Source organism: Accipiter gentilis, chromosome 18, assembly GCF_929443795.1.
Source record: "Accipiter gentilis chromosome 18, bAccGen1.1, whole genome shotgun sequence".
Lineage (NCBI taxonomy): Eukaryota > Metazoa > Chordata > Aves > Accipitriformes > Accipitridae > Astur > Astur gentilis.
The window spans coordinates 9,286,759-9,306,122 of NC_064897.1; the positions used below are offsets into that span (position 1 = coordinate 9,286,759).

The following is a 19,364-nucleotide window of genomic DNA, read 5'->3' on the forward strand; positions in this document are numbered from 1 at the left end:
CAGTATCTTGTGGTGGCATCAATGGAGTGTGTTGCTGAATAGCTTTTTCTGCCAGAGAATTGATAGTTATGACTGTCCATTGACATAGTCATGACTTCAAAATTGCCTGATGCTTGTGAAGTCAGACACCGAAGGGCACTGGAAATAGAACAGACTTTGCTGAATTATTTTTGTAGATTTAGAGTCAAGAGTAAGCCATCTATGGATCAAAGGAAAATTTTAAATTCAAAGTATTTTGCTAAGTCTTTGTGACTGTAGGTTTCCATAAAAGATGCACTATCTCAGTGTGCTCACAGTCTGATGGGTGTGGTAGAAAGGGTCATTATGGACTCATACCTTCAACTGCCTTATTTTATAGACACAAGGAAATTAGGGCACTATATCCAATTGCCTTTCAGGGACTTAAAACAGGAGTGGATGAGAATATGAATTATACTCCAGAAGTTATTTTGTTTCAATATAAAGCGAATATCTTTATAATAAAGAAATTTTGGGGTGATGTGGACTATGCAGAAGATCAAACGTTAGACTGGAAAAGCTCATTCAAGCCTATTTGGTAACATGAACATTTTTAGAGGAAAGTGTATGGAGTCCAGGGATTGACTGGATGTGTGTGAGGCATAATGAATCAAGGCGAATTCAGTCGCAATTGCACTTTGTGCCTCCTTTTTTATGTAGTTGAGATACATGTGTTGTCACTACAAGCTAGACTATTAGACTAAGTGCATGGACTAAAGAGACCAAGTTCATGTCTAGATCAAAGAATGAAGATTTCCAGCAAGCTGGGGTGAAAGAAAGCTTTTTTCAGTAGCTGCTTTTCATCTATTATCTCGCTTTAGCAGAGGTCATAGAAGAACTAGAGGCATTTTATCACTTTAGCCCAAAAGGACTGAAAATACCTTGTCGGCTCTTCTTTCGAATCACTTCAGTCCTCTGAGGATACCAAAGATAACTGTATTCCCAGACTTGCCTGAGTGATGAAGTGTCTTCAAGTATCTTCAAATACTGCACTTGCAATCCTCTACACCTTGGCTGTGGGTATCTGTGGCTGATGTTACCTGTTGAAGGAGTTTTAGAATTTCTATGTTCTGGGTGTTTTTGCTCAAGAACAGGATGTTTTTTTGGGATGGTAGTTTGAGAGATGAGATCTGAGTGCTTGTTTTCTAAGGATTGGTGAAGGCACTCATTATTTCTGTTAAAAATGGGTATAGTTTTTTCTCCCTGACTTTTGCAGCCAGAAGTATAGATCTGTTTTGTAAGCTGGACCTTAAATATCTTCAAGTTCTTGGTCCTTCTCCATATAAAATGAGACTGAATTCTTCTGAGTGAAATGAGGTAGGTTATTTAGTCTAGTTGAAGAGGGAGGACGGTTTTCTTATGCATTCAGTGAAGTATGCTGATAGCTCTTTCTGTGTGGTGTTTGCTCCTGGTCTCTGGGCTGTGCAGCCTGAGGTGGTTCACTGTGGTCCCATTTCCAGCATTTAATCTACTGTATCAATTGTGGAGGAACAGGAAGTCCATTTTGTCCGCATTACTGAGCTTTGGCATCCTGAAAGAACAGTTTGTGCTGGCAAGGGCATGCTTCAGGGTATGTTTTGCGCCACTGATGCTGCTTCTGCTACAGCACTTGCAGTTTGTGTGGTTGGTGAGAGGATGTTGAAGGGAAGATTTGAGCAGTAAGGGGTCCACACAACACAAATTATGAGGTGATTATCTGTTATCACTAAAGAGTCAATCTTATTATGCACAGTTTCTGCTTCTAGGGTAGTTTGAAAAATTAAGTGAGCCCGAGTCTCAGGATGCTAATGAGCTTTGGTTTCCCGTTAGTTTGCAGGAAGGAGGAGGTGCTTTGGTCTTTGCCCAGATTAGGGATTTATCTCGGGAGGCTGATGACTCCACCACTACCCAGTCCCTAGATTGAAGGTAGGATCTTTTGGGATAGACAGTGCATATGAAGGGACTGAGGATTGCCTGGAAGAAGCTGACAGGTTCTCTTTAATGGTATAGATGTAAATGAAGTGAGATCCTTTCTGTAAGGGCTGAACTCTCCGAGGAGAGGCAATGGACAGGACTTCAACACTCTCCCAGCTGGCTAGTGGCTCTTTGTGTTCTGGAGATGATGGATTTTCTTTTTGGAGGCTGGTGTTCCTACCTTAAACTGGCACCTGAGTGACCAGATGAATTTCTGTGTGTCTGGATTTCTGATTCATATTAGCCCTAATGTGGAAGCAACTGCTTTCAAATGGGTCTTGGCCAGAAGGGATTGCTGGGGTGCACTGGGAAGTCTTATTTTACTTCTGACATCTTTGCTACCATGTGCTGACAGGAGGGCAAGTGGGATATTTGTGCCATCCCTTGCAAGTGGAGAATTGAGTGCTTGCTGGTCAGGTGTTTTCTGGGCACTGTGTTGCCGAAGTCAGCAGAGAATCTGATCCAAATGCCAGTTGAAAGTCTGCTCCACAGCTATGAAAAGATCTGTACAAAGTTAGCTGGCAGGTTACTTACACTCAACTTTGATGAATGTAATTGCTGTGATACTTTTTTCTAATTTCAGGATGACAAGTTGGATACAAACTTTTTTTTTGTATAAACACAGGGCTTTATATACAAACAAATACTTATTTTTGGTGCTCATTTCCTAGAAAAAATATTAAACCTGAAATGTAAAAATAAACCAAAATAAGTTCTAAAACCTCCTCAGATTGAAGATTAGAAATAAAAACAACAAAGGCCCAAGCTCACTTCCAATTCACATAATTGCTAATGCAGAGCTGCAGACCAACGAGATGAACTGTGCATTGCAAGGTGCAGGAACAATTTGTACTCCTTTTAAGTTGCCAGAGTAGCAAGCAGTACATAGACCAGTGGAATAAATCATTGTCTCCGCTTTCCATTTTTCCAAGAAAGATTATCCATTTAGGTTTAACCAATATCTGTTTATATCTTAATGGATCACAGGAGAGCAGTTAACTTCTGATGTCTTATTTAGGGCACTGTACTGATGGAAGAATTTATATGTGAGTAAACTGTGGTATCAGAGATTATCGTGCCTTTTGACTTGAATAGTTTTTCAAACCACTGAGGCTGTGGATATACGTTTACTCTGCAAGCTATTTTTTTATCAGTGGCTGCACATCACTGTTCACCATCAAAACAGTTTATATGAGTGCTTCTTAGGTCTCTTTAAGCAATAGTACTTCATATACTTAAACAATTTAGTAGGTGATTTGTGTGAACAAAGTTGACTGTTGCCTAGAGACAGTCAGGCTCTGAAAGGTTGTAACATGAAATGAATGAACTAGCTCAATGTTTACTTTTGCCCTTTACTGTGTTTGGGTCAATTTACTCCTTTTATTCAATGTTGTGATCTATGAGTCTTGTAACTCAAAAAAGTGTCACCTAAAGGCATGCTGTTTTCTTTCCATGTGTCAAATCAGAACATAATAGAGAGTTCTGCTTCAGAGAGGTACTTGGGGCAAGGCTGGCAGCTATGATTTCCAATCAGAGAAAAAGTTTGAGAAGAGCATCTCTGTTTTAGCAGGAGGCCAGACCTTCAGCCACTCAGGCTGAAGCATCTCAATGTCCTCTTAAACAGAAGTGTTAATCAAAATATAGCAGACTAATTGTTTATGTGAGTGGATGAGATTATCCCAGACAATGTGGTGCTGTTTGACTTGAACTGTGTAACCATCCACAAAGCTGCACCACAGAGACAGTCAGTTGGCTTTTTGATTATGTAATAAAATCTGGAAAGGTGATAAAAATGGAGTTGATTTTTGGGTGGGGTGCTGTACTATCTTTTCAGATCAGCTTATAGCTGAGTAGTATTATTTGCTTTGCATAAATAAATAGGGAATCGTAGCTAAGGCAGTGAGCGGGTTTTTAATCTTAATGTGCCAGGCGGCGGGTTAACTTCTTGTGATAATGTGTCCAAGAGGGTTGTGGAGCGATAAGGAAAAGGTTAGAATAGTCTTACTGTGCTGAATATAATTGCACAATATTAGATTGACTTCAGCAGGACTTGTTAAATGGGGACTATGTACACCAATTAGTTTGTTTAACTTGAAACTAGATGTGAACTTTGGTATGATTTTTTTGTGTCCAGATTCCCCTTGCAGGGAAATTGTCCAGTAGCAGGGCAGCCTTGCTGCTACGGTCAAAGTCACTATGGGAACCAGGGTGGCATGGATGTAAACCTCAGGATCTCAGGCTTGCCTGTAATTGCATTTAAGACCGTACACTGACACAAAGAGATGGAATACACAAAGTGCCCTGAAAGGTAGAACGCATTCTTCCTGGGAAGGGCTGCCAAAGTGTATCCCGTTTATTTTTTTTCCATTGAGAAAATAAAAAAGTGTAGCTTGAGAGAACTGACATCTCCGAAAAGGGAAACATGCCTCCGTGGTCCCCACCACACTGGTCAAGAGTTGGTCATGCAGGAGCAAGTAATGCTGACTACTTGCTCCATCACCCACCACGTTCTCACCTTGCTCCAGTTCCTCGTGGTAGCTGCATGGTCTTCTTCAAACCAGGTCCTTTCTGTTCTCCTGTCACCGCTCATACTGGTTTTCCCGCCCTCGGTCCTGCCCCCTCGCCCCTCGTCTCCCAGAGGCCTCAGAGCGTTGTCAGTGTGCTGTCCCAACACCTGCCTTTCTCACGTGTCGGATTTTGCCCCTTCCCCACCCGCGTGTTGGTTGAGGGCACGTGCCAGGCACCCACGGTCATTGAAAACTGCTCGCTGTATCAGGGCAAGCTAAAAAACTCCCGGCGGTTCCTCAAAGTTGCAGTCGGGGCTCTGCTCTGGGCGCAGCAGAGGTCCTCCCTCCGCAATGCCTCCGGCCGGCCAGCACTGCCCAGCTGCTCGCCCCGCAGTGTGACAGGTCTGGCCCTGGTGGTGAGTGGAGAAGGGGAAATGATTTTATTTTTTTTCCCATGTATACAATGAAAGGAAGCACTGTAATAAACCGAGTGAGGTAAAAAAGCTTTCCCGGCACATTACCTTCTAACGCTTCTTCATCCTGTTTCTCTCCTCCAAGGCCCGCTTGGCGGGACTCCCCCCTGGGGAGGCACTGGGGGGTGTCATGTCCAGCGGCCGGCCTTCCGACAGCCGGCTTCTGCCCCCGACAGCCCCCGGAGATCGGGCTCCCCGGGGCAGAGCGGCCGGGGAGGCCTCGCTCGCTGCCGGGAAGGGGCTGTGACCGCGATGCTGCAGGCTGCGATGGCAGCAGCGGGGCGAAGCATGGTGGAGGGGCTTCGCTTTCTCAGCTGCTGTAGAAGGGGGCTGCGCGTGAAAGCCTCGCTTTGTCCTGCTGAGGGGACGAAGGGCACCCTTCCCTCTGATGTGGGCAAAAGAAACCTGTACCTCACCTGTACCTGAGCACACTGGAGCCAGCGTAGAGCAGCGCCATGTCATTGCTGACGTAGCAAAAGGAATAGTAAAGTGTCCAGAAGTGAAGTGAAAGACGAGAGGGGTGGGTGGGAGGGTGGAGAGAGGAAATACTTGGAGATGTCTGCAGTGCTTCCTGTTTGTTTCTGAAAATTATGACTCAGATCCCCCACAAACAAAAGAGAGGGGTTTGAAAAATCGTGAGATTTTAAAAAAGTACTCGTGCACGGATTCGTTCTCTTGGTCTTCCGGTTTTTGAGCCTTCAGAGCTGGAGGCCATTTTTCACGTTTCTCTGGGCAGTGGTGACAGCAAAGAACACATGCGCTTTTCCTTTTCAGTGAAAGTAGGGTTTTTTAAATATATATTCATACAGCATCAGGAAGTAGACCAATAGAAAAGATACCAAAAATTACAAGATTTGGAATAAAATGTGTGGCCATCACAGTTCTTCTAGAGTTGATTGCTTTGACTTGAAAACTTTTGCAACACGAGTTAGTTGTAACCCTCAAGCTGGTTTGCCTTTGCTTTATGAGGTGCATACTTTGGCACAGGAGGGAGAAGGTGCATTGTGTGTGCCTGGATTGTGTTTGAGAATAACAGTGCTTTCCACTCGCTGATCCAGAAGGAAGAACCATGTTCCTTTTTCCCAGGTAAAACACAGTCCACCTCTTTAAAACCCATGGATTTTATGGAATTGTAACATGAGCACTAATAAGTGTATCTACAGCAGTAATGTACTTAAAAGGAAAAATGAAATAGATGCCATTCTTCCACTTACCATATCACTGAAGTGCAGGCTTTTCTAGAAGACACGATTTCTTTGTTTCTCTGCCAGTTAATACCCAGTAAGTGTATGTAAGTGATAAAGGGCTCCAGTTCTCCAAATAGAAAGTGATTATTTGCAGGCATTTTTGCTGTCTTACGGTGTCAGGATAAACTGTATGAGGAGACCTGGAAGCATTTCCTTCAGCTGAAAAGAATGCTGCAGAACGGGAGGGCCTTAATGTAAAAGGCCAAACTCATTTCTTTGTAACAGAGCTTGTTGTTAAGACACACCTTAGAAGGTGATATAACATTTGGACAGCTGACAGCACAGCCTGAGAATAAGAGTTCTTCTGTGTTCAACAGAGTCGTTGCTCTGATACTTATGTCGTGGTACAAATCCCATCCTGTCCCAGCTCAGCTTAATGTCAGTACTGAGAGTGCAGGTGGAAGCGCTAGGTCAAGGATGAGACCATTTTCAAAAAATTTTCTGCTGTGTCTGCATTAATAAACAAACACGTGCTCACATGTGCTCTGGGGTGCTGGGACGCAATAGTCTGTACTAGCAAACTGCTAAGAGTGTTTCCTGGTGTGATTTTGGCACTAATGCTGTCCCCGGACCCTGTGTAGGGATGGGGCTGGAGGGTTCCTAGAAGCTCCTCCTGGAGTGCACAGCCACCCCGTCTTGAACACTGGGGTCTGCTGAGGTAGATGGAGGGTTTTCTGTGCTGCTTGGCCTCAGCCCCTGGGGCCATTCTCGGGCAGGTTAAATTTGCTGTTGTGTGTATAGCCTCACTGTGCTAAAACCAGAGGGGACGCCAACCTGCATGGTGGTCAATTTGAGAAAGGTCTGAAGCAGTTTTGGGATTTGAACTTATTATGCTTATTATAGCATTTTCCCATTTTACAACGCCAGTTATGAAAGATTCACACAAGTAGCACAGCAATGCATTGGCTCTTTTTCCACCTTTACCTTCATGCCTGTAGACCTGCACAGAAGCTACTATTTTGCTGTCTTGCTTATGGCTGCTGTTTTGTGACTCTCCTGCTTCCCAAGTCCTTTCCCCGTGGAAGTAGCATTCCCGAGCATTTCCTCTTCAGGTTGCTGCTTAGCACTGGTATGTGTAACTCTCTTAAGCGAGCATGTACAGGTTGGGTGTAGGTGTGGCAAAAGGTTCCGAGAGCTGCTCCCAGCAACTGGGAAAGCAGCTCTGAGAGAATCTGGAACAGCTCTCAAAATGATCTCTCCCAGTAGGAAATTGGCTCTGCTCAGTTTAAAAACAAGTAAATAGAGTCACTGTAATTTTTCAGCTGGTTTTTGTTTGGAAGGTATCATTTAACTTGCTGCAGAAGAAACAGAAAAGCAAAGAGAGTATGCAAAAATACCTGGCCCTGGTGCAAAAATTTGTAAGCATTTATCAATGCAAAATGAAAATAAAAAAATCTTTTGTTGAGAGAAGTGGAACACGTGTTGATGTGAAGTGCTCTCTTATCCTTTAATAACTGTGCATAATTCTCATTACCATCAGTGAGAGCTGGACACGTATCAAAGGGCGAGCAGACCTCATTCAGTGAATTCCTGCAAACCAAGTCATTGTCCCCAGAGGCAGCAGTAAACGCTGAAACCAGCAGCAGGATTTTGGGAGCTGAATTACATGTTGGGTACAAGCTTGATGGTGGTTACACTGTTAAACTGAGAGCTGTCTCATTTTATCTGAAAGCAAAGCCAGGTAGCGCCGTACTTCCAGAGTGCTGCCTCGGCGAGAAGGTGGTTGGGAAAAGTTCACGTTCCCAGTGTAAAGGCGAGGTGTGTCCCCGATGCCAGGATATAGCATGCCACGTGGAAGGGGGCCACGGCTGGTGGGGGCCAAAGTTGTGTTGCATGATTGTGGCGGCACAAGAGTGCTGGTTGGCCTTGAAGACAGCCTCTGGGACAGCTAAAGGAAGATACACTAAAGAAAGAATATAAAGAGCACTGGGCCAGATGCTTAGTTGCTGTGGAAAAATGCTGTTTGACTAACATCAGTGGAATTACAGGCTTTTACACTAGCTCAGGACTTGTCGCCATTTGAAGGCCTCTGAAATGAGGCGAGTCCTTTCTTCATTGGGTATCCTGACATATAACAAAGTTTGTAATATAGAGTATTTTGGTATCTATTACCTAAAAAGGGGGATTTTTTTTTTTTTTTTAACTTTAGCAAAAAGTTAGGCACATAAGATTTGCCATTGCTGTGTGAAATAAACACTGCAAAATGGGTAAAATGTCAGTATTTTGATTAAGAAATGTTTTCCACGCATATTATTACATTAGCATGACATCAGTTGGTCTGCTGGATTATCACTGTTTATGTTACAAAATGGAGAAGGAACTCGGTTTGATTTCCAGGATCTAGATTCCAAGTTGTGTTTGCAGGATCAATGGTTTGTGCATATGTATTTGTGTATGTATGTTTGTCTATATATATGTTATTGTCCCAGAAATTGTTGAGGTTCATTAGAGACCTTACAGTAGCATTTGAGTCTGGTTTGTCGGCTTAAACAACAATGTTTTTACACTACGCTCTTTCAGGCAAATGTGAATTTCCTAATTCTCTCCTTTTGCTTATGCTTCCTTTATACAATAAGTGTTGCTGTTTTGATGTGTAGGTGTGAATGCCTTCATGACCATTTTCGGTGATTAAGTCACTTTTTGATCACTGTGCAGATATTGGCATTTTGCACTACTATTTTTCTGGGTAAACCTTTCTCTCTGTTTTCATTAAATGGTGTTAACAGTGGCAAATTCAGCCTTGCCGAAACTTTTCATTATCACACAGTTCTTCAAAACAGTCCTTTCAAGTGGATGTTCACAAATACGTGCAATGTAGCTATAGACAAAGCTGAGCAAAAAGCACAAATTCTTCTAGTGCAAGCTGAATGTAGAATTTCTTTTGATTGTGATGATTTTCTCTCTGCTGCTAGCTTTGCTCTGCTGCCTCTGGCTCAGTAGGTAACCTGCAGTGAGTTTTGCGTGTCTACTTGATTTTGAGACCAGTGATACTCTTAATAGGACCTCTTTTCTGAGGCCACTATGTACCGTAGAAATTTAAGCTACTCAGTCTGATAGGGACTAATTAGTGAACCACATGCCTAAAATTTACGTAAAGATGCAGGCTCACATAGTCCTGAAAATCCCATTTTTAGTTAATAGTGGTCACAGTGTCAGTGTTTCTAATGTATGTTATGTCAATATACCTAGTAATTCTACTTCATCTGTGCTTTCTTACATTGGGAGAGCTGAGTGGCAGACCTGTTACAGGTAGTTGTAAGGTGTAAGCAAGCAGAGTTAAAGTTATGTCTTTACTCGTGATTTTCTGATTTACTTCTAAGTAAGCATTGTGTTTGTGTTGGGCCAAATCCTAGACTTATTACAGTATTTGCATTCAGTATGTAGCTAGTTGGAGTAAGGATTAAGTAGAAGAGCTGCAGAAGTTAGATTGTGTCTAAAAACTTTGATGAAGGACGCCTTAGATGCTCCTAAAATAAATAAAGGGAATGTTTGGAGTTTATCATGGACGTTTGTGATATGTGGCCTCTGCCCTGAAGAACATGAATATAAAGCCTCAGTTGAATACTGTATGTGGGATAATACTTCAAATAGACTGTTGAGCAGCTGATGACATTTTTGGATTTTCATGTATGATAATATGCTCAAAGAACTACAGTATTTTAATATGGATGTTCATTTCTACAATGTCCCACAAGACAAGTCTTGTCTTGACGCGATCAAATTTCCAGTTTTAACAAAGTTTTAATCATTAATTCAGCTTTCTTTATCTTCTTCATTTTGTGTACAGTTAACTAAAATGGTCCGTTACAACTGCCCTCGTGAGCAATAGTTGAGCAAGCTTAATGGAACCTGAAGGAAGGTTCTTCTCTTTTGTTCCTCCACACTTCAGTGGCTGGAATCTTTTGAGACAAACTGTATCAGCATAAAGATCTTCACCCTTGAATATATACTGTGGGTCACACTGTCTATCTTTTACATGAAAGACTTTGCAGGCTTCAAGAGATGCTTAATCTTTGTACTCTGCGTAGGCACCTTAACATAACATTTTTCTCTGTTTTTTGGAAACCCGGCAGTGACTGTGCATCTCCGAGAGTGCAGTGTTATCAGTTGTTTTGCTGAGGGGTGCACGGAAGGTGGATGGGGGCAAGAGGAATATCTCAACCAGGTCCACCTGGGTTTCTCATCTGTGTCTCAGCCAGGCACAAGAAAACTTGCCAGGCGTTCAGGTTGAACTAGGAGACAACTCTAGTACCTCCATCCTGAGATGGCTGGGTGTCTCACTTAACGTGTTTTGCCAAAGCGTGGTCGTCTCAAATTTACACAAGTAGCCAACAGACAAGGGAGACGGGAAGGCAGTGTCCAGATGATGTTTCATCCTCCCATTTTACACATCTGCCCTCGAGTAGGTTGTTATTGCCTTCTGGAGGTGCCTGTCTCTCAGTCTTGGCTGAAAAAGGATCTCAGATGGTGGACTTGAGCTAGACACCTTACGCTTACATAGCTGAACTGAGGCCACCAGCATGCTGTTTGCCACCCCATCTCCAGGCAAGCTTGGTTTGGCAGTGGTGCGCTCGCTGGTGGTGGGCTTCCTCCTTTTGAAGAGTGTCCAATATAGCTGTGCGCTCGGTGCTGACGCTGCTTCTTATTTAAACAATTTAAACAACTTCACACACCTCCCTCCCTCCCACCTTCTCCCTCCTCCCCCCCCCAGGCACTTTTGGGTTAGGTAGGATCATTGGGGTGAAATCTTGGCCTCACAGACGTAAGTGGAAATTTTGCCAGTAAATTCAAAGAGAGCCAAGGTTTCACCCAACAAAGAAAATGTTAGTAATGGAAAAATTGTCCCATCTCCCAGGTGATGTGTATTGTTAGTGGGTCTATGTTCTGCAAGCCACTACTGCTTTCAGAAAGCTTTCCTAATACTCATTTTACCCTTTCTGTTTCTTAGCTTTAAAAGAATGTCTTAATATAAATTTCATCTAAAAGAGTATGTTTTCCTGTGCAAGATTTTCTTCTATTGAATGCCTTTAGGCTATCACAACATCTTTGTATGATAGAGTTTTACTTTTCATATTTAAAAAAAAAAACAAACAAAAAAACAAAAACAAAAGGAAGAAATCAGACATTTCCTTGGTTTTATGGGAATGTAATTTGTTTTTCAAAGGCACTGAGACAGACTGAAGCCAAAACAAGCCTGGGAGCAGAGCACCAGCGTTTCAGAGAAGTGTAGCAGGGCTTTGTGTGACTGGGGAATGAGCTGGGTGGGGTGGGCTGGCACACCTCCTCCTATTGCCAGTTCCCAAGTCCCCTTTTGACAGCAGAAAATAGGTATCCTTGGCACCAGTGAAAAGTGCCTTAATATATGTTGTATTGATGTCAGGATCTTGAAATACTGTGTAAATGTTTATTTACTTGGCAAAAATTAGTATGCCTGAGGTAAGCTCAGTACCATTTTCCTTGTGCGTAAATGATTTACCTATTATGCAGGTCAAGAAAATTGCAAAACTGAGACTAAAAACTAAGAATCGTGTTTTCTCCCCTCCACTGTAATCTCCAAATAAAACTTTATTCTGTTGTAATCACTTATTTTAACTCTGTTCTTATAATTTATTTTAATTTGCACAAGGTTTTAAATGTAAATGTAACTATAAAAAGGGATAAACAAATTCTACTGAACAGGTTTCTGAAGCTTTTACAAGCTAAAAGCATGACTGGATATAATATAATACAAAAGAATAACAAAGTGACATTCAGGATTTATAGCTGGATTACCTAATTGAACAGGCAAAACTGCCTTTTTTTTTCTTTCCCCCTCTGACACGCAAGCCTGCAGGTATGGTTACAAGAATATATGAATGCACTGTCAGGTAAGGAAAAAAACTTCAGGGCTAATTATTAGTGCAATTGTTAGTGCAAACGTGGAGCTGCCTACTTGAATGCTGTTTCGTTTCCCAATATATGTTTGGTATCTTGCTTTCTGCCCTTCTGTCTCTATGGCATTTTGTAATACAACTCCAAGTGACCTGCGCAAGCATTTTTCATCATGGTGAGAATGGCTGAGTGTTCCTGATTTGTGTAGCTGAGAAAAAATGCACCCACATTCTCATTTTACACTGAGGATGGTTTATGGTGAAATTTGTCTGCTGTTTAAGACATTTTGAGAAGTTTGGAATATTTTAGATGCATAGAAGTTTGTTTTCCCAGACTAGGGGTATTCATTTAATAGCTTTTTTTCAACCTGTATTAAGCTTTGTGTTTGTAGCAATTAAAATTTGTTCAGAAAGGAAAAGATAAAATTGCTGAAGTTTGAGGCAGGCAGGCAGGAGTCAGACTTTCTAGTCTCCCTCTGTGCTGCTGCACCTCATTGGCATGTAGTGCAGTTCTTGTTTAAATATTGTGTACTGCAATCCTCCCATTTATCAAAAGGGATTTTTAACATGGAATCTTCCTAAATGGTACAGAGGCTTAATAGCTCTGCTACAAGGGCAAGGAAGATCCTTTTTATTTTCTGTGCAAGCTGAGGTTAATGTAGGAGACCCTGAAATATTGTAGATGTGAAAAGATGATAATGAACAATTTGGCTTTGGAAAGGAAGGAGACAGGAAAAAGGACAAATTTCATACAGTGGAGCTAAATCATAGAGCTGTAAATCATTTGAATCGGGACTGGTAGTCAAAAAGGAGTATGAACTGACATTTTGGGAAGGGTGAGGTATGATGACTGTAGATTTTTGGCAGGAGACCGCTTGAAGCAAGCAAGAAGTGGGCTGACCTAGATGCCTGATAAGAGGCTCAATGAAATGAAAAGTGGGTGGACGTGGAGAAGAACTGGGTGGACCTGATTGTTTTGGCACTTAGGTATTTGATGCTTGATTTCCAGGGCAACAACATTTTAATAACCTATTGTTCGTTATTGGTTGGCTTCTTAGTGATATGACTAGCATCTCTCTTCCTGAGCAGTTACTGTGTGCTGGGATATGTGGAGCGCAGGAGAGGCTTTGTAGGTGAGAGCTGCAGTTAGGAAGGGAAGAAGTGTTTTGGGTGGAAGGTGCTCTGGAAGAGTATTTCTGATAAGGAGGTTATGTATGCAAAGGGATGTCTGAGGGGCAAAGGAAGGGAGGCTTTGAGGGCTGGTCCTTTGTTTACAAGGGGGTGTTGAGTTTATGTGTCTTTGGGATGTAACCTCAGCATGATCTGTGAACTGATATTGAACAAAGATATTGCTTGGCTCCACTGGCAATTAAAAAGTCCAGCTCCTCTTGCTGGTGTCTATTGTCAACGTTGCCCCCTCTTCTTGTTGCTGTCAGGCCTTATGCTGCTCAGAAAATCAATGAAATGATGATACCATTACGAGAGTAAAAGCTGAGTAACTGAGTGTCTTAGATTGAAGACATTGCCTCTAACTTAGTTTATTCAGCTTTTTGAGGGGTAGAGTACTCTACATATGTGTGAAGAGTACCAAGGTGAGTTCTGCTCATGCCTGTGTATTATAATAGTTAGACCTCAGTAGCTGGGTCTTGTATTTTTTTAACAAGTTATGCACACACACACACGTGTAGTTACATGTATGAGAGAGTCTGTGTGCTTGTGTGTTTTGTCTTCTGTGTTTGCTTAGGTATGGTTTTGCTTAATAATATTGGCTATGAAAAGTGGAAGTCTCTGTTGGTAGGAAGAGACAAAATACATTTCAGGATGATATTTTTTTACATAGAAGACACAAAGCTAGGATAAATGAATATGTGGCTGCTTTCTTGGACAATCTAAAAAGCATCTTATGTTATGCAAGAGCCCTAAAATTAATTAAATCCATCATCATTCCTTTTTTATTTTTTTCTTACAGTGGTTTTTGTTTTTCCAGAATGCAACTGTATCTCAGTAGCAAATTTAAAATAACTCATAATTGTGAACAATTTTTCTAGCATTATCACTGTACAGCTATTCCTTGACCTTTGTGCTACATCTGCAAGTTCCTAGAAACCCTTGGTGTCTTTACCTTTAGCCTGTGTTGGGTAATTAGAAGAGCTTGTAGGACATGAAGGCTCATCAAGCATATATGATTCATAAAACCCAGGTACCATTAGTCTTTTCTGCCAACATACCTTTCTTATCAGTTATACGGCTACTGCTTAGTCCTGTTCCTCCCACTGGTGCATCCTTCCTCCTGTTTCCCCAAATACACAGTGAGTCTCCACTGGTTCTTCACAGAGTAATTCTGTTTTTTCTTTCAGTGAAAGTCCTTACAAAGGCTGCTGCTCTACCCAGTAGAAAGATGTAGTGGGAATTAATTGCAAGTTATTGTTCCCTGCTTCTGCTCAGTGCCTAAGGAGTGGAGCAATATTAGAAACTGTATGGAAAATTTGAAGTTGTTTATATTAGGCAAGTTCTGAATGCAAATGATTAATAGTATTGGGAGAAGTTAATCCTGTCCTTTTGTTGCTGAAACAACAAAAAATGAGAGGCACTATATCTGAAATTGCTTGTAAATACGTTTACACAGGTGCCACCTTATACATGGAATCCATTGCTGCAAGATATTGCTAAATTGAATGCTTATACACATGTCTGGCTTTGCATATGGTGAGAAAGGACAGATTTAACCCCACCAAAGGAAGGGGGAAAATGAAGGGGAAGGGAGAGGAAGATAGGTGCAGGACTCTGTACCGGTTTGTGCTTTGACCACTTCACGTGATGTGGTGCGCTATCCTGGCTAATGCTAACAGAATTGAAAACTGCCTTTCTTTACTTTTTTTCCCCCTGCCTCTGCTGAGAGCACACCTTAACTCCTAGGCATTGCTTTAGGTAGTTTAAATTCTTGTTTAATGTGGCTGTGTGTGCTGTGTGTGAGGACTTAATGGCTTAAATACTTGCTAGTTTGTGAGGTTGGCTGCATGCAGCGGCATGGTGAGGACCTACCCTGCAGCAAGTAGAAAAACTTCCATTGGCTTCAGTGGGAGAATGACTGGGCATCTAAGACAAGTAATCCCATGAACGTTGTTACTTTCAGACCCTAATTCTGCAATTACTGAATACAAAGGGGCATGCATAAAGTCCAGGGCCATAATTATTATTTTGACTTTTCTGATGATTTATCTTAGCCACCAATGAACTACTGTACAACTTAATTACTACAGCAGTGCATCAATTACGTGGAGGCTTTGTGCATAAACCAGATATTTATTGTGTTCAGGGAAGAACTTGCACAAATAACAATCATATACATGCGCAGGGAACTCCTTTGTCATTTATATGCTGCCAACATATGAAAAACTTAAATGCAGTCATGTAGTATCTGCCAGGCACTGAATGACAACGGAGGCTACAAAGCAGAATTGTCTGCAGTCCAGCTGAAAAATTAAACCCTTTGAAGTTTGCCAAAGCTTCTTTGATGATTACATTGGCTTGAATATTGGCATAATAATTTAGATCAGTATTTAAATAGCTAGCAAATTCGATGGTATAATATAGTAAATTCTGCCTTTACCAGAAGAGTCTTGTCTGGTGTGCTTTGCTCTCCTACACAAACCAGCAAGTGAGTGATCTTAAAACATGCTGTGCTGTGGTCTGACAGAAGCTGCAGGTGCCCAGTGCCTTTTGTAGTGAAGCCTGTTGTTTGGTTTCACGCATCTCAAATGGATTGTTTGCAGGTTACAAAGGTCATGAATTACTGGGGTTTTTACGCAGCTGCCTAGCAGGCTACAGTAACAAACCAACAGCTGCCTTTTGGCTCGGTATAAAAAGTGGGATTTGAATATTTTGCATTGTGTATCAGAGGAAGTGGTCTGTGTTTGAAGAGCCTCTTCTGGTCCAGTCTGCAGAACAGGCTGAAGTCTTGCATCATGTGCAACACGCAACTTGGCTTTCACTACCGCAACAAGCACCTCCACAGTAAACAAGTAGCTACTGAACTCTTCGAAGGACATACTGCTGGAATACAGGATGAGTGTCATTATGTGGGAATTTTGGGGATTAAATTGTTGGAAGACTGCTATGTAGACAAAGCAGTACTTTATTCAGATTTTTGTCCTGTGTTGTAAGACACTTTGTAAGAAACAAAGGTGTCAGAAGCTGAGGCACTGAGAAGGCCTCAGGAGATGATGTTTCTGGTCTGTCAAGCCACTGTCCTGCCACGTGTCAGTTAACCTTCTGTGCTGTCACTGCGTGTCTGTAGGATGGGAGCAGCAGCAGTTCCCTTTTCCTTTGTCTTGTCTGATGTCTTTGGTTCCTAATGACTGCAGAACTCATTTGTGGTCCTTATCTTTGTGCCTTTGGAGAATGGTTAAATGAAAGTGATTGATGTTGTTTAATGTCTATTTTCTGAGCCTTGGAAGTCTAACATGTTTGAACACCGCAGCTAACTGGCTCAGAGAGTGTGCACCATCTTGTTTGTTCTTCTCAGCACCAACACCTTGTTTTCTATATGGCTTTTGTTACAGTGATGTGGTGTCATGATGGAAGTTTTGCATTTCATCCACAGTTACAGTTGTCAGGTGCACAAGTTGTCACCAAGAAACACAAGCTGTTCCTTGTGAATTACGCTCAGCTGCCAACTTACTGTTCTTCATCCTGACAGTGCTTAAAGGCCAAACCTTATGGGTTTGTTCATAAAGCCTTTGAGGGATTTTGTTGAGGGAGGAGTACTTTTGGGTGTTAAAATCCTTTGACAAAGCTTCTGTTAAGGTAGTCCTTTCCAGCCCTGTTTCTTCCGTGAGCCCAGGTTTTAGGTGCTGTTTATAGGAAGCTTTGGTCCTATTAGATCATAGACAAAGGGCATCTTGCAGGACTGTCTCTTCCTAAGTCCTGCTTTCTAAACCTCACTTTGTTCTTGTTAAGCCTGGCCTAACCTGGACTGTGAAAAACACAACTCCGTAAGGCCATGGCAGGTCCTCTGCTCCTGGAACTGTGACTTCAATTCTTCTTCCTCACTGACACCTCATGTTTACATCCAAGTATGTTATGAGGTCTGAGCTGCTGACTTCCAAAATTCTTGATTATTTTTGCTTCTGTTTCTGGGAGCTGCAACCACAGTGGGCAGCTTGTCAGCAGTCAGCTTGCTAGAGGTAGAAATTCATGGGCATGCTGGGGGATTGGTCTTGCTGTGCTCATGCCTAGGTGCAAAGCCTTCACCAGCTTGAGTGAAAACTGAATGTGTCTATTGTGTAATTTGGCTGAACCCAAATTGTGCTTTTTTTGGCAATTTCCCCACAGAAAATGCTGCTAAGACTGTTGGTGTGAAGTGGCATGGCAGTAGTGTGTCCTTAAACATGATTTTCCTGAATAATTGTTTGAAACAGGCAGATTATTTACAGGATGCTTCCTGAAAGGAAGCTGAATTTATGTCTAGGAAGTTCTGTGATAAGATTAACAATTTATATTTTTGAATTTTCTTGTTTATTTAAGTTCTAAAATATTGTAATAAATATATTTAAATTTTATGCTGTTGATTAAATAAATGCTTATTCATTTTAGCAAAGGAAAATGTGATCCTGTGAGTTTTGATCGGAGCTGAATCTTAGTTCCACATGCCTCCTCAGAGGAAAAAATATTAGAAATGGTGAAGAATAGCAGAATGTTTAAAGACTAAAATCCAGGGTGCTTTATCAGGTTCCAGGTTAAAATTCTAAATAAAACAGTGATATACTCCTCTACCCATGTGAAGGCTGCTTACTGTGCATCCCCTTAAAAGTCCTCAGTGGAGATGCAGGAATCTGCAAGCATGGGGCAGCTTGCAAGCGTAGGGCCAAGCTAACCTGAAGTGCTTTAAATGGCCTTTCTTGTCTCAGATACAATTGTGCCTTCCCAGCGCTTTTATGTGAGGTCTTTTTCCAGGGCTCATTTAGGCGGCTCAGAGTCTCTCTGTTGATTTTGATGAATTTTGGATTATGCCTGAGGTTAATGGCTGTGCAAATCTGACAGCTGCAGAAAAACAAACTGTTTCTGATTCAGGGTTAATGGGCTCTAACAAAAGAAAACAAGAATTTTACATGTAACATGAATGTACACGGTGTAACAAAAGGGACTTCAACCGGATTTTAATGAAGTAGGATCTGAAACATAGGCCATAATTTATAGAATTAATAGAAGAAATCCTAGAAGAAAGAAGAAATCCTCTTTCTTGAAGGAAAATGTAGACTTTTCTTTTTTTGGTTATGCTTAGTAATGTAAGAGTTTCTAAGGTTGTTTCTTTAAGCTAAATTGGAGAAATGAGTAAGCTTCTGTATCTGTGGTGTGACAGGTATGTCTCTGCATTTATATAAACTGATGTCAAATGCATGTTTTAGTAAGTGTAATAACTTTTGTTTTTCTAGGTTAGTGGATGACCGGTGTGTGGTTCAGCCGGAGGCAGGTGACCTTGCTAATCCTCCAAAGAAGTTCAGAGGTCAGTAACTGGGGATAATTTTTTTTTTTTTTTTTTTTTTTTTAAGACCGATGGATGCATGTTCTAACTACTTGGGCACTTTGCCTTATTAGACATGTAACTTCCCAGATGCCTTCATGGTTTGTGAACACATTGCCAAAGTTTCAAACTGGAATGTGATTTTGAGAACTAAATACCAAATCAGCAAAGGCATGAGGGGTAGGTGGCAAACATGGGGAAAGGGACTAATGTTCTTGTAGTGCAAGAGTTGGGTGCTGTGTTCTGTACTCTGAACGCTGATCCCCTGCTGGGTGACCAACTCCCTGCTCCAGCCCTGTTCTTACTGTAAATGGGAAACAAGCTCGTGAGGTTCAGAACTACTTGAGCTGCTGGTTTATTTATTTTTTAAAAAGATAAGACAACATTTTAAGGACTACCCCCAAATACTTTGACAGCATTTTGTTTTGCCTAAAATTGTATGTGATTTTCCTCAACTTTCTTAGATATGACCTTGTGGATTTGGATAATTCTTCTGGTTTGCTTATTGGAAAAAACAGCAATGCACTGGCAACGTGGAGTTTTTGTCTTGAATGCTAAAAAATACTCCTGTGGTATTAGAAGTTCTATGTGCTTATATGCAGGGAAGGAAATAAAACCTCTCAGTCTTGTCTGTACTTGATTTAAGCCATTGGCTCCAGCTGTGCTAAAGTAGAACCTTACTAGCCTGATCCAGACCTCTTTTGGCTTAAATGGGCTTGGATTCAGACCTGTTAAGAGACACAGTTATGGCTTGCCTGGTTTAGAGCAAGGGA

The 19,364-nt window shown here is 41.7% G+C and overlaps 1 protein-coding gene across 11 annotated transcripts in view; it reads left to right on the plus strand.

Annotated features, from left to right (window-relative positions):
• The window catches only part of ITPR2 (inositol 1,4,5-trisphosphate receptor type 2), a 286,834-nt gene that overhangs the window by 31,590 nt on the left and 235,880 nt on the right, over positions 1-19,364 (plus strand). For all 11 annotated transcript variants that reach the window (XM_049822308.1, XM_049822311.1, XM_049822321.1 and 8 more), the window contains one exon: positions 18,503-18,573. In XM_049822308.1, coding sequence (XP_049678265.1) covers positions 18,503-18,573 — 71 coding nt within the window. The remainder of the gene's footprint in view (positions 1-18,502; positions 18,574-19,364) is intronic.